General features: G+C 33.1%; 2 protein-coding genes across 2 annotated transcripts; one reads left to right on the top strand and one right to left on the bottom strand.

Moving 5' to 3' along the window:
- The first annotated feature begins 5,994 nt into the window (after window positions 1-5,994).
- On the top strand, window positions 5,995-8,024 carry LOC139501104 (P2X purinoceptor 7-like). The gene is made up of 3 exons (XM_071290092.1): window positions 5,995-6,411; window positions 6,793-7,014; window positions 7,856-8,024. Exons 1-3 carry the CDS (start codon window positions 6,236-6,238, stop codon window positions 8,010-8,012), a joined length of 555 nt encoding a protein of 184 aa, XP_071146193.1. The 5' UTR covers window positions 5,995-6,235; the 3' UTR covers window positions 8,013-8,024.
- Window positions 8,002-13,570, bottom strand: LOC139501103 (uncharacterized). Its single transcript, XM_071290091.1, has 8 exons — window positions 12,931-13,570; window positions 11,797-12,260; window positions 10,758-11,328; window positions 10,184-10,373; window positions 9,741-9,986; window positions 9,195-9,366; window positions 8,665-8,816; window positions 8,002-8,290 (listed from the first exon to the last, which is right to left on the bottom strand). The coding sequence occupies exons 1-8, from the start codon at window positions 13,276-13,278 to the stop codon at window positions 8,103-8,105; spliced, it is 2,331 nt and encodes a 776-aa protein (XP_071146192.1). The 5' UTR covers window positions 13,279-13,570; the 3' UTR covers window positions 8,002-8,102.
- Between the last annotated feature and the right edge of the window lie 1,509 nt (window positions 13,571-15,079).

Raw genomic sequence — 15,079 nt, 5'->3', positions numbered from 1 at the left:
AGTATAATACTCGTTTGGTTAGTAACGGACCGGACCATATGAGTATTTGGACCATATAGGTATTTTTTTTAATTACATTATAAAAGTTTCAATACTACAAAAAAAATATCTAAAAAAACAATGTTGGTTACATGACTATATTTCAAATACTACGTAAAAATTAAATATTGATGCCATATTAGTTTTCATTTCTAATTACATTCTTACATGTAGCCTTGGGTGACATTTACTTCTACATGGTATCATAGCTTTTTCATTTGCAAGTCTTGGCTGTGCACGATCCTTTTCATTTACACCTTTTGTTTGCGAGTGAAAAGCTAGCCTTTTTGTATAGCTGCGTACAGTGATACCGAGGTTTTGAGCCATTCCGATTCGAATACGGTGTTGTGAAGAAGCTCTAGATCTCAAATATTGTAACATGACTGCAATACACCATATTCACCTTGAATAAATTATGTTAATTTCAATGAAATTTTCGGACATATTGCCATTCACTCGTAACAAATCGGTAATGACCATCAGTATAAAATGTGTTCATTATAGTTTTGACAAGTAAGTAAAATTAACTATGTGAAACTTCTAATTTTTATTTAGCTAATATCAATGAATATCTTTATTAAAATATAGTAATAAAATTGCCTATATGATAGAGTCTTTTTAATGAACGGACATACAATATGAAGAGTTTAGAAGTATTAAAAGTAACTGTAACTGTCCAAATACTCATATGGTACGGAACATATATATATATATTGATATGAGAGTCACTGATAAGTCTTATGCAGACGAAACGTGCATTATTGTGAATTAAATTATAATCCTGGTACCTTTGATTAGGCTTTGTTGTATGCTCATTTGTTGGTTAAAGGCAAATATTGTTTTAATGTGTTTGTTTAAAAGCACTTATTGATACGATTACGATCAATATTCGTTTTAATTTCAAGATCGCACGAAAAGACTAATTATCAGATCTTTTTTTATTGTATTTCAAAATGTTTAATAAAACAAATATTGATACTTTCTGTGTATAGTGCCTAACAATATTTTGTGAGGTAGGGACACTTGAACTTCAATCGATCATTTCAAGTTTTGATATCCAAAAATAGGTATATCGGACATATCTTGACTTTTGTTTGGGTTTAATTGAATTCAGACTGATACCTTTTTTTGTCAAGATAAACAATCATTTTACCTGGCATACCCGTGCTTAATATGTATTTCGGCGTATCTCTTCTAAAACATGACTTGTTTTATAGAATAAAACGTTTGATTTATAAATTGTCATTATTTTTTCAGGAATAAGCTATATATAGATAATTGTGTCGTTCTATATATATAGACCACACAAATTGAGAAAATATACAAAAAGTGTGGCAGTTGTTTCCTACCATACCTTTTCTCTCGTAAAAAATATATGGACTCGTCCAGCGTCTAGTTTGAAGGTCGTTCAAGCTACTGTACACTCACGTGTACATATGAAAAGTAAACCACTTATTACTGTTGGAAGGCAGAACTTTCTAAATACTTTTCTGTGTATATTTCAAGCTTGAGAAATTTGAGAAATGAATAAATTAGACACCAACTGATCATCTTTGAGGAATTATTTTTTTTCTTGGCATTTTTTTTTTTATCTTTTATAAAGCAAATGTTTTATATGATACATTAAAGTGTTAGACCCCGTTTACACTGACAGATTAATCTTTACTAAGATCGATCTTTGGTCCAGTGTAAACGCGTAAGATCGATATTCAATCGAACTTAAAAGTCTACCTCTGGAGATGGTTTTAAAAAGAGCGATCTTATTTGAATCGATGTTTTTTTGGTGTAAACTCTTACATCGATCACGATCGATCTTTTTTCTGGTGTGTGTTATATTTAGATAGGAAAATAAAGGACCGGTTATTTTTATGTTGTAGTGTAAACGCACTGGATTAAATATGATCGATCTCGATCGATCTTGCTTGTGCAATCTAAACGCGAACTTTTTAAGATCGATTCAATTTCGTTGCAAGTGTAAACGGGGTCTTAGTTACATTATCAGCCTGCACCGTTGATAAGTGCGACCGGAAGTTTGAGGAGCGTGATGTTTCACTAATTCCGCGATTTATTGTAGACACGGTAAATATGTATAGTTAATACATAAAACTAATAGTTTATCTGAACTGTTGTGTCATGTGTACTATTGTTTGTCTGTTTGTCTTTTTCATTTTTAGCCATGGCGTTGTAAATTTGTTTTAGATTAATGAGTTTGACTGTCCCTTTGGTATCTTTCGACCCTCTTTTTTGGACCTCGTTCTGTCGAAGTCTTAATTTTGAACCTGGAAACATAGGAGTCAATTTACTTTTAACTTTATATCGACTGGACTATAATATGTTCTCGAGCTAAGCAGGCATTGATCAAACAGGAATTTGACTGGAACATATACATTACTTCGACTCAATCGAGTTTTCGACACAACGAGGTTCGACTGTATACGCAAGCAAATGGAACGCATATGTAAGTTTTAGTATTCATTTGTATCTGTGTGTTTTTATGCAAATGCTCGATTGCTTCTATCTTGATCATACTTTTGATACATCAAGCTGTTTTCTAATTTGTTAATAAATAATTTAAAGTATGTGCATTTATTTCAAACTGACTAAATTCAAAAATGATAATTTTAAAAATCAATTGCATTAGTCTGTTGAAATCATTGTTTCAAAAAGCTCATTACAAAGTGATAGATTAAAGTATATTATAATCATGGTTAATGCAAAAGTGAATTCGTCCCATTTAGCAGTTGGTCTTTTTTCTCTTTCATATCTTTTCCTTATATTCCTAACTATACAGTTTGAAGACAATTATAAAGTTGAGGTCAGAAGTTCACAGAGAGATTTGAAATCAAGATCGAATTGCACTTCGATACCACTAGGAAAAAACTGAACACGTGAATCTTATGAAATATTTCACTTATGAGTCTACATTTTTACAAATTGTAAAAACTTCTTTCATTTAATATATCCAACTTTACAGGCCACCATCGTGAGTCCGGTCCTCCGTCAAGTAAAAACCCCATATTAATCTTCTTTTCTTTGTTTTTTTTTAAAACTTTTTGTAATCTGTACATTTGTTAGTTGAAAAACATCCAGCACCAGTAACTTATCCCGGCCTCGTTAACATTAGTAAATAACATGTTTATACAGTTGTTAGCTAGTTTTTGTTAGTATTATACATACAATTTTCCATATTTGAAAAAAATACATACCATGTCAGCAATTTTGAAATGAAGTTTACCATTAAGATTTTCAAACATAATTATTAAGCATTGCTTTGTTCTTCTACATGTTCGATTCGTGTTGTTCAAGTGGATAGTAGTAGATTGTCATCATATATGGTTTCCTAAAAAGGATGTAGCATACATTTGTTTTAAGGTGCCTTTTTAATAATAATATCTACGATTGATTAACTTACAGATGTCTAATCTAATCGGTTTAAAATACATGCACATCCTTCAAACCAGTAATAGAAAATAAAACAGCTTTGTGTATCCAATTCATGATCAGGAGGGAGAAATTCGAGAATTAGTTTTGCAAAAACACACAGATAAAAAATAATTTATAAATCTTAAATAGCCATTGCATTTTTTTGCGTAATATACTATATACTTACATGTAAATTCCTGCACTATAAATGAAATTTAACCAATGAAGAACTGAGATCACACCACATGTTTTCAACAGGTTGGAAAATTAACAATTTGCTATTTATTTATTATCATTGCATATTTGCTATGACTATGATTTGTTGAATAAATTTCTATGTGTAAAATAGAAGAGGTGGCTTGATTGCCAACATAACAACTTTCAAACAAAGACCAAAATACTTAGAATGTTTAGGTTACCATGTATACGGCTTTCAGCAGTGAATATGCACCATACCGATTAGCAGATTGTAAAAACACCGATATGAAAAATTTAAAATATTCAAATGAGAAAACGTACGGACTTATTCATCAACCAATCATGAACGAATAATAAATTTGATAACAACAGCAAAAGAAAACCACCGAATACCAGGCTCGTGACTTGAGACAATCATATACAGAATGGAATTGGATCATACATGTGTAAGGACGACCATGCATTTTAAATACATATATGAGTAAATGTAGGATAGTGACTATTTCCATTGATATTTTTTTACAGCTGGGGTCGGGTTTCAGAGCAATACAACGTTCCATGTATACAACAACAGTGTGACGTGGTATGAAGCATTAACGGGATGCCATTCTAAAGGAGTCCGTTTTTTTCGTGCTGTATCTGAAACATCAAGGAAGTATTTAATATATCTGATTCATAAACATGGGTAATGCTATACTCTAATTTTACTTCTAATCAAATGTTTCATATGCTTTTACAATATCCCCACGGATGAGTCTAGACTAGATGTTCGTGTATCCTCATACAGTTTCTATAATATTAAGCGAGAAGACCCCATTTTGTGTGTCGCTGCTCTTCCTTCCACAATAAATTAAGCATCATGCATTTGTGTCCTGTAGGTACCATGCATAGTCGCATTAACCTCTCACTTTTATAGCAGTCTCATCAAATTCATTTATATTTACAACAATGCGTGAACAAAACAGACACCATAAATTAAATAGTCAAAACATATGCAAGGTTTTGTTACGAGTGTGAACATGCCAAACAGCCAAAACGGACGCCCTGCCTTAGCAAGGGTTTGGGTGCCTGTCGAAATAAGACAAATAGTTACCTTATTTCTATACCATAGTTACCCTTGTGGTTCTTCATCTAATGATGCGTGTTGATATTGATGAAACGTGTTATATGTTTTTTTCAGTGTGGCGGTTAACAAATGTTCTATATCAATCGAATGATATTGGCTGTGAGATGGGTTGATATACATGATACAGTATCGTCATTTTGTTTTAATGTCAACATTGCACACGTTCTTTCTCATTTTAATTCACTTCAATAGGAAGAAAAAACATATTGATGAATTTAATATTATAATTTACACTCTGTTGTTACAATGATATCAAACAACTCTTTCATATAGATACAAAGTATAGATTCAGTTTTGTTGTACATTGCAGAATGCAATCTGGACGAATTTGGGTTGGCATTATCAAACCAAGCTTCCAAACAACACTTTACAATGGTAATGATTGTAGTAATAGTCGGGGACCAAAAATAGAATTTACCAACAACTCGATACAGTGCTTGTATTTGGATTTATCAGACCCTGAAAACTTTGATTTCGCTGATTGTCAAATGAAGTATCCATTTGTTTGTTTTTCTAATTCGCGTAAGTTATATATATAAAATTTCTATTTACATTTTCAAAAGTTTGTATATACGTTTTTTTTTCATCATGTTTAAGATATAGTCTACTAGAAACAAAAACATGGTCCATTAATAGTACATCGATAAAAAAACGACTGTAGCATGTTTTTTTTATCATTATGGCTGCAAACAAATTTCCGTTGTTACATGTAGTAAATTATCACGTGTAACATTACATAAAAAACATAATTCAAAAACTAACCCTTGCAAAAACATGAACATATCATGCCAGCCGTTTATACATGTTTACATATATTTTTGAAGTTGAAGGTACGTGTATACATAAGATAGTGTCTTTCTTTTTTGTCAATTTGCAGTAAACAAAACGCAAAAAAAACCCGGAATACAAATGGCACACATTAAAAGCACTTCATAAGGAGTCTGCTTACGATTTCGACCACATTTGGCATATTTGAAAACCTATTTTTTTATTTTCTTAATTGAATTAATATATACGTTGATTTGTATATAAATACACATCTATGGGTGTAACTCATCATTAAGATCAATACCTTCTCGAAGAGTTGACCGCAGATTTCTGCCCTCTTGGAAAATTTGTAGATATTGTCTTGCAGATTATTTTTTCTTTCTATTTGACTAAGTTTCTGCCAAAACAATAAGTGGGTTAAAGGAGACCTGACACGATTTTCAAAATAAACAAAAATCAATTACGATTTACTCACTTATACTATATAAACATATTTCAAACAAAATATTTATTAAAAAAACTCCAAATTAAACTAATTACATGTTTTGTAATCACCGCGTCCTCTGGCCTATGAATTATAATTAGATAGGCGATCACGTGACCCCATGACGTCACTGGCACTATCTAGGTCAGACAGTGGTCAGTGGTTGAGGTGTTTTAAGAAATTGAACGATAGGTAGTATGGACAGCTGTGACAGTGAAATTCCCGATGTTTCTAGATTAGTAGATATACGTCCGTATCAATTCGAACCAATAAGCAACGAAATTAATCCCGGAGAAGACAGTAATTCCTCATCAGAGACCTCGGACATCGACGACTTGTCTCAGGCCGAAGACAGACTACTGAACACCGACTGGTTCGTATTTATTCATTTTTGTCGTTTTGTTATATAATTTTTTTTTAATCCAAAGTTATAAATAAGTATTCTATTTTTATATACAAAGTAGACATGAACTATGGGAATAATTGAACTGAAAGTCGTTTACATGTACGTGCGCCTCTCTTCTTAAATCGTACATTTTTAGTTGAAAAATAGGTCGCTCTTATTTGGGTCAACTTTTAATATAATGTAGAAGATTGTAGGAATATTATGCGAGGGGGAGGCTTTAAAATATAAATGAATCTGGTCATGCAATGTCATTGTTTTGTGACTTGTCATTCTATTTCGTATCCTATCAATATTGAATTAGTTCGGTAATGCAAGTAAAGGCCTACATGTTGTTTTCGGCTTTTATAGGTGTGACTGTGGGAATTGTGAACCCATGACAACATCTGAAGAATGTACATGTTGTTCGAATGTATCAGCAGTAAGTTTCCACATGCAACCAGAAGACCTGCAGTGTATCACAGAGCACGAAGTGTTTGTTGCTAACTGCCTCAACAGACACGTTTTACAGGTTAGCATGTATGCTTACCTGGAAAATGTAGGACCTTTTGATGACAACGAGCCAATAAATGAGTAAATATTTTTTTTTCTTTTTACTGCATTCATCTTCACCTTGCATATTCATTTTCAGCCTTTGTGATAACTTGCATATTCGTTTACAACTTTCATGATAGCTTAATTGTACATTGCTCGTGTCGTTATGCTGCTGTCTCATTTTAACTGTTCATCGCTAGCTCCATAATTTCCAAACAAGCGATCTGTCATGATGCAGAAAAAATGTTACCCACGCCTTGACTGAATCAAAGACACTAAATATTCTCAACAGTTTGGCCTTTTAATCATGCAAACTCCAAGTTATTAAACCAGTAACAAGACAAAAAACTCAAAGCTCTCACATAATTTGATATAACGTAACACCACGAACATAAGTAACTGTCAAATGTCCTAAGAAGTGACCATATGAATCTGTTGAATACTTTTAGACATCAAAGACCTTATGAACTTGGGTAGATGTTTGTCTCATTGGCATTCTTACCACATCTCGTTTTCAATTAGATGTCATTATGCATAAATCTCCATAAATTATTCATTCACCTGACAGAATCCAAGAAGACAAATTCCATCAGACTATAGAAGTACAACTCTTTAACAGTCAATTGGAAAACAATGTTAGTTTTGACAAATTTATTAACATGCGTCATAATAAAAGTTATATACAATTAATACAAATAATATTCTTATTTATGGTACAATTTTATATTTACAATGACAATAATATTTCTATTAATGCAACATTCATATATACAAATACAATCATAATTTTATTTATGCAACAATTTCATATTTACAATTATCATGCTTGAAATAAAGATTATAACAATCGTTTGTTTTAACATGAAACTTCTATCTACAGGAGGTACCGCTTCATGGCATACAGACGTTTTGTTCAATGGATTTGGCATAGACTAGGACGACACAACAGAAAGATATTACCAGCATGTGTTGTGAAAAAAATAAGAGATACTTTCCCATCAGAGACATATTCTGGTTTTAAATATGCAATTGTATGACAAATTCATGTATTCAACTATTAAAATTTTAAAATTTTAATACAAATTGTTTATTACTTTTCTTGTTTGGAAAAGAAAATTGGTCATTATTTACTGTCTTTGAAATCGCGATCTGTGTCTTTGAATAAGGTCGATCTTCCTGAACGGGCTGAATGTTGATGTCATGTGATCTGGATGGTGATTGTTGTAAACACGCACATCATCAGAAGCAGATGTATAAGATTTGAACTCTTCTCTTCTTCTCTCTACCACAGCCTGTTTGATGAGCGACACATAAACTGAAAAAAATAAATACTACTATGAATAAACAATTGTCAAATAATAAATGGAGACTACTAAGCTACAACCTATTTTTTTTATTTGTCAAAGAAGTGTTTTATGATATTCTTATACATGTATAACCAAATTACTGAATTCAGTATCAAACTAACTTCCTTTATCCACAGCTTGGATTAACTGTCCTGGTTTAAAATTGCTTTTAAAATCTCATCAAATAGTGTACTACTGAAGATACTTTAAATTTACAAATAATAATAATAATTCTTTATGAAAAGATGGTTACACAGTTAGCTATAAAGGTAATCTTCCCTGAGGCCCTCAAATGGATATTTGGTGCAGTAAAGTTTCCATTAATGATATTTTAAAAACTTACCAAATGTTGGTGCAGTCTTCTTTGGCTTGACCACTGCCTCAGTACCCTTTTTGGCCTTTGGGTAACACATACTGAAACGCTGTTCCCCAGTCTTGGTTGTTGCTTGCTGTCGCCCACTGTTCTCGTTATAATGAAGAGCAGCAATACTCAATCTGTAAATATGAATACAAAATTTAGTCAGACAATATTTCTGAAATTTGCACAACTATTATATTGTGTGTATAAGATTTAGTAAGGAAGTACAACATTTGTTTTAAAAATTTCTCTTAGAAATTGAACCGTTGTTTTTATCAGATTATAATCCAGGTACAGCTCATTGTATTGAACACAGTGTCGCATGCATTGGTAATACAATAAAAATTTAAAGCTTACTATACGGTACAGGTTTTGCTTATTGTTGAAGGCTGCACAGTGACATATATATGTATAGATAGTTACTTTTATGTTATTTGCTTCCAGTGGGTAGTTTATTCATTGGCAATCATGCCACATCATCTGATTTTTATCAAATTAATTTTATCAATTATTACCTTGCAAGCATTGTTGGGTAGAAGAAGTGGGTGCTTTTCGGGCAGAAGTGGTTCACCAAGGAATGGAACACCTCCAATGAATATGTCTGGTAAACAGGTGATAACTTGGGTACATCTAGCATTAGGTACCTGCTTTCCACAATGTCCTTTAGTCTCTTGTATGGAACTGAACCTAAAACATGAATTACCAATAAACATAACATTTCATTTCCTAATCATTTAACTATATTTACTATTCATTATTCAATGTTCTTATTATTTTTAAATATGTCATTTAAAGTTTTTTGTACACATTCCTCGTTTTAATTTATGTGTATCGTATCAAATTACTTTTAAGTTTAAGATATTGCTATATTGTTTTTCATTGTCATATCAGCGCCTTTTATAGCTGACTATGCGGTATGAGCTTTGCTCATTGTTGAAGCCGTACGGTGACCTTTAGTTGTAAATGTCTGTCATTTTGGTCTCTTGTGGATAGTTGTCTCATTGACAATCATACCACATCTTCTTTTTTATATTTATGAGAATAAAAAGAACAGATTTTACCTTCATTCAACCACTGTCGGTCTACTGTGATGGGCTGATGCTCACATCTTGGATAAAGTATGGAGTGGTTCTCATGTTTGTTGCTGATGTGGTTTACAATTGACCGCCATTTTGCCAACTTCAGGTCTCCGTTAGTACCACAGGAAGACGATATCCAATAGATGTGGTTGACTATTGATTTGATCCATGGACGAATGTCCTTACTACCCGACTTCTTTGCAGCAGCTTCCAGCTTCTTAGATATTCCTGCAAAATAAACAGGATAATGTAAAAACAGATTTTGAAAAATTATTAATTTGAGTTGGTAGTTTTAAAGATACTGTACAAATTTTAAATTGAATAAATAAAATAATAACAGTTTTTCGTACATAGTATTTAAATCTTTATATAGGTATTGTTGGCGGTAAATGGCAAATAATAAGTAAAACAAAATCAATAGTTACCTTTAGCTACATGCCACACATCAAACAGGTGGTTTGTTTTGTCTTGCTCAGTGCGCATGAACTTCTTGATTGAAGAATGCCTGTCTGTGACTAAATCTTTAATTTTGATGTGCATCATGTTCTCTAGGTATCTGATGGACCTCTTCAAACCTTCCAACTCCATATGTGCAGAGCCTTTCACTTCGTTGCACTGTAAAAAAAAATAAGTACATTTTAAAACATGAACTGCTTTTGTTTAAAAATATGTATACAAAAATATATTTATTGGTCACAATGTAAATACAACAACCATAAACAATATTAACAAAAAAATCCATTTTTTTTTGTACTGAAAGAATTTGTAAATTTCTCACTTAATTCATATAATGTGTATGCCCTTTATGACCCATAATTGGACATAAAATATTTTCTTCTTCTATAACAAATACATTTTTTTTCGCCTGCTCTCATTAGTTGGTGTTTACCCAGAATATGCTTTTATCAGATTCTTAGGTTATCCTCTTTTCCAAAATTAATACTAAGCGACAGCTTATTTTTTTATCCGAACTGATCATTTCATCTTTTTTCAACATACCTGTACCAATTGGAAGTCTAAAATCTTGCTGGTCTCTAAATCCATCATGGTGTATGACCCGTACTTTGCCGAATAGCCAGGAGAATCACATCTTGCATCCCCACCAACAATAACTTCTTTGTCATACAGGTCTGCGAGAAGTGCTGTCTGCTCTGCATCCCAGGCCATAGATGCAGATGGAGATATATACAAAGTCTGTAGTCTGTTGTAAGTTCTTGAAGATATGGTCTGCATGTTGAGGTGTTGAAACATCTGTAGAACTTTACTAGAGTTTGACCCGCTACACAGGATGGCAGTCGCTGTCATCAGATTACCCCATGGTAAGTTGTTGTGGCAAGACTGGCTCTTCCAGATGGATACATGCCCCTTCAAACAGACTGTGTTGGTGACAACCATGGAACCTTTGGTATTCTTTATAAGGGCAACAGCTTCTCCAGAGCAGTAACGGCAAACAGACAAGAGCTCGGATAGTGCTGACTCACTCACCATAAACTGTTTTTCTTCAGCTGGGGTAGCCTTGGAGTTGAGTTTGTAGTTCATTTCAGACTCAGTATCTGAATCATCATCAGAACTGGAAAATAAAAAACATATTTCTAAATAACTGTTTAGCTCATTGAATTTTTGACAATGTTAAATATGGACTGACTGGTTTTAAAATATATTGAGAAAGGATGTAGTCTGAGGACACGTTCAATATGATCTACTTATATCTTATGGTACCTTGACCTTTAGACTGAGTAAATATCCTAATTTGATATATTAAATGTAAATAGTTTATTACGCAAATAGACTTCTGACTTTGTAGTGTTGGGTTTTCTTATTGTTAAAGGCTGAACTGTGACGTGAGTTTAATTATTAATTTTTACACCTTTAGGTCGCATGTATATAGAGCTGTCTCATTGGCAGTCATACTAATTAATTATATGTTTCAAGATTTAAAAAAAAAATTTAAACCTTGCAACCATTTCATTATCATATTGAAAATATTCACTGATAGTAATACACTAAATTAATCCAACAATACAACTTATAAATATACCTCATTTCATCATCTGTTGGATTGTAGTCTGAGTCATCGCTATCTTCAGGTTCTGCAACTTCATCATCACTGTCACTATGGTTCTCTACTTCTTTGGGTGATGGTTCATCTGTCTGTGTTGCTGTTGTATTGAAAGTCTTCGTCTGGACTGTCATAGCACCTGTTATCTTGCTGTCTGTCTGATGACCCCTGGTTCTACGTTGTGGATGTAATTTCACTTGTAGCTTTTTGTTAACCATCCTGATTGATGTGCTAGGCTTGAAAGGTGTTTCCACTGGCTTGGGCTGAGGTGTTTCAACTGGCTTGGGCTGTGGCGTTTCCACTGGCGTGGGCTGTGGTATCAATTCACCTTCACTTGGAGTACATGGAAGAACCTCTGTGTCATCCAACTGGACAGATGTGGCTGTGTCTTTTTGCTTTGGAGTTGGTGTGCTCACATGACTATCATATGCCATTTGCAGAATCTATAACATAAATTTTAAAATTAGTGTTGCTAATGTATTAAATAAACATAAATGTGAACTTGAAGACAAACAAATAAGTATAATGATCATCATTTAAATTTAACATTTTATGATGTTAAAAAATTAAAAATTATAAAACTTATATTTTTTTAAATTATTTTATTATTCTTTTTTATTATAATATTAGTTATATCAACTTAATAAAATTTGCCAAACTGATTTCACACAGTTATATAAATATTTGTAAATGCAGCTGTGAAATGCTGTGTCTTACAATACAAGATTCACCCGCTACCTGTTTACCTGTTAAATTATATTTTACTGAATTAGAATTAATTTACTGTAATACACAAACCCCTTTAAAAACTTGTTACTCTTTCCCAACGTGTAATGAAAAATCGCGTACCTGTAAAATATTTATCGTGAAAATTCTGTAATCAGGTATTTAACTAACCGCTTGACCACCTGCGAACAACGTGATCAGCTGATCAATGGCGCGTGTACACACACCTGAGGCGTGTATACCTGAATCGAAATTAGTAGTGAAGCTGTGTGCAATGATTAAATAATTAAACACGGTCAATGCTAAATGACTTATAAATTATCTGACTTATACATATATAATAAAAACATGAAAATATAAGATGCCGTTGACAAAAATGAAACTTACCTCTGCCTTTCGGCGTTTCTCAAAAGCACCTCTCCTGATGGGGATGCTCAGCTTCTCGCCATCTTGGATACCTGTGTCAGGTACAGGTACATCGGGCTTTGCGTCGGGTAGTAGGGTTAGCTTGTATGTAATTCCAAGTTTGGCCATCAAATCGGGGTCTTTGGTAAAACTCTGTTTGGAGAAATGTGCCGAACATAATCTATGATTTGGTCCAGGTACAAAGTTCCACCTTCTGCAGAAATGTGTCCACGCCTTCCGTAGTTGAATATCAGTTGGGAAACGAAAAAAACTTATCCCAGTGCCTTTTTTTGCCTCATTGTTGCACCCATAAGCTGCACAATACACCATGGCTGGTTTGCATGTATGTCAGTTTCAAACAAAAACGTAATTGGATTTTTTTTCTAAAGATGAGATGAGTGATTGATGCTGTCAGTCAGAATTATCGTACAGTGCCTGTGACGTCACAGGCTCGAGAGCCTCGTTATCGCAATGAATTTTTGCATATTCAACAGGTCAACGAGATGTCAATCAAATTGACCTATAAATCCGAAATTGGTAACAGGTAGTTGAAAAAACCTTTACACATACATATTTCAAGCCAAAATATAGAAAAAAAAGCAAAAACCCGATTTCATGTCAGGTCTCCTTTAAACGTTGAAGATAAAGTAAAATCCCAAAAATACTCAGAGGAAAATTAAAAACGGAAAGTCCCTAATCAAATAGCTAAATCAAAAGCTCCAACACCTCAAAGGCATTTTCTTATGTAAATCGGGCGAAAAATCTCTTCTGTTAAATGTTCGATTTAATGTTATTTATTTAGTTTTGACTCCTGGGTATACTCTTTCGACAGCTAACGTCTATGTAGTGAAACATTCTGTCACTCAGTCTAGTGAGATCAACAATCAAATGTGTGAGACGTAAAAACAAGTTAACATAATGGACAATTTGTGGGGAATATAACTGTCTGATAAATTTCTTTGCACGACAATATAATTTTCCATATTTGTATCGATGTTATGATTTCTTTTACAATAAAAATGTATGAAGTTATTTGTAATGGAATTTCACATTAAAATATTATATTAACTTGAAAACTACATCACAACAATTCACCATGTTTTAAAAAAAGAGGAGAAATATACCAAAGGGATGGTCAAACTAATGAGTCGAACTAATGAGTCAAACTAATGAGTCAAACTAATGAGTCAAACTAATGAGTCAAACAGAAACCACCTTTGTGGGGGAAAACACAAACGCAACACAACATAGCATATACAACTAAGGACTGTTAATAAAAACCCTAACAAAAACCGAAATGACATGAAAGGGCAAACAGATTCTGCGTAAGATATATATATTTGTTACCTTTTTTAACATCGAACTCGGACTTCTTTTATACTGAGTGTTACTGTGCGTATTGCTTTTTGTTTGTTTTTTTTACTTTGGCTAGAGGTATAGGAGAGGGGTGAGATCTAAATAGAACATGTTTAATCCGCCGATTTTTTTGCGCCTGTCAAAGTCCTCTAGTCGTTGTTAGTCTTGTATGATTTTTAAGTTTTAGTTCAATATATATTTCGGAGTTAATTAGTTACATGTATATAGTATAACGTCCATTATCAATGAACTATGATAATTCAAACCCGTTAGTCACCATGGCAAACAATACAAAACGGCACTAAAACATAACAGTATGCAAAACAAAGCACAGAACTAAAACATTTGATCAAGTTGAACCCTACCAAAACCGTGGGTGATTTTATCGACTCTGGAATAAAATTAACGGTATCAATTTTCTTGCACCAGATGCGCATTTCGACAATACATGTCTCTTCAGTGATGCTCGTGGCCAAAATATTTGAAATCCAAAGCTTATATAAAAGATGAAGAGCTATAATCCAAAAGGTCCAAAAAGTATAGCCAAATCCGTGAAAGGAATCAGAGCTTTGCATGAGGGAGATACATTCCTTAATTTATAATAATTTCTATCATTTTGTAACAGCAAATTTTAATAACACAAAAAAAATCCGTATTTTCATGCCAGTACCGAAGTACTGGCTACTGGGCTGGTGATACCCTCGGGGACTAATAGTCCACCAGCAGAGGCATCGACCCAGTGATAGTAATAAAATTAACGGTATCAATTTTCTTG

The sequence above is a fragment of the Mytilus edulis genome, chromosome 13 (genome assembly GCF_963676685.1).
Source record: "Mytilus edulis chromosome 13, xbMytEdul2.2, whole genome shotgun sequence".
Classification (NCBI taxonomy): domain Eukaryota; kingdom Metazoa; phylum Mollusca; class Bivalvia; order Mytilida; family Mytilidae; genus Mytilus; species Mytilus edulis.
Note: the sequence above shows the minus strand (reverse complement) of the source record. Positions and strands in the feature narration are given on the sequence as shown.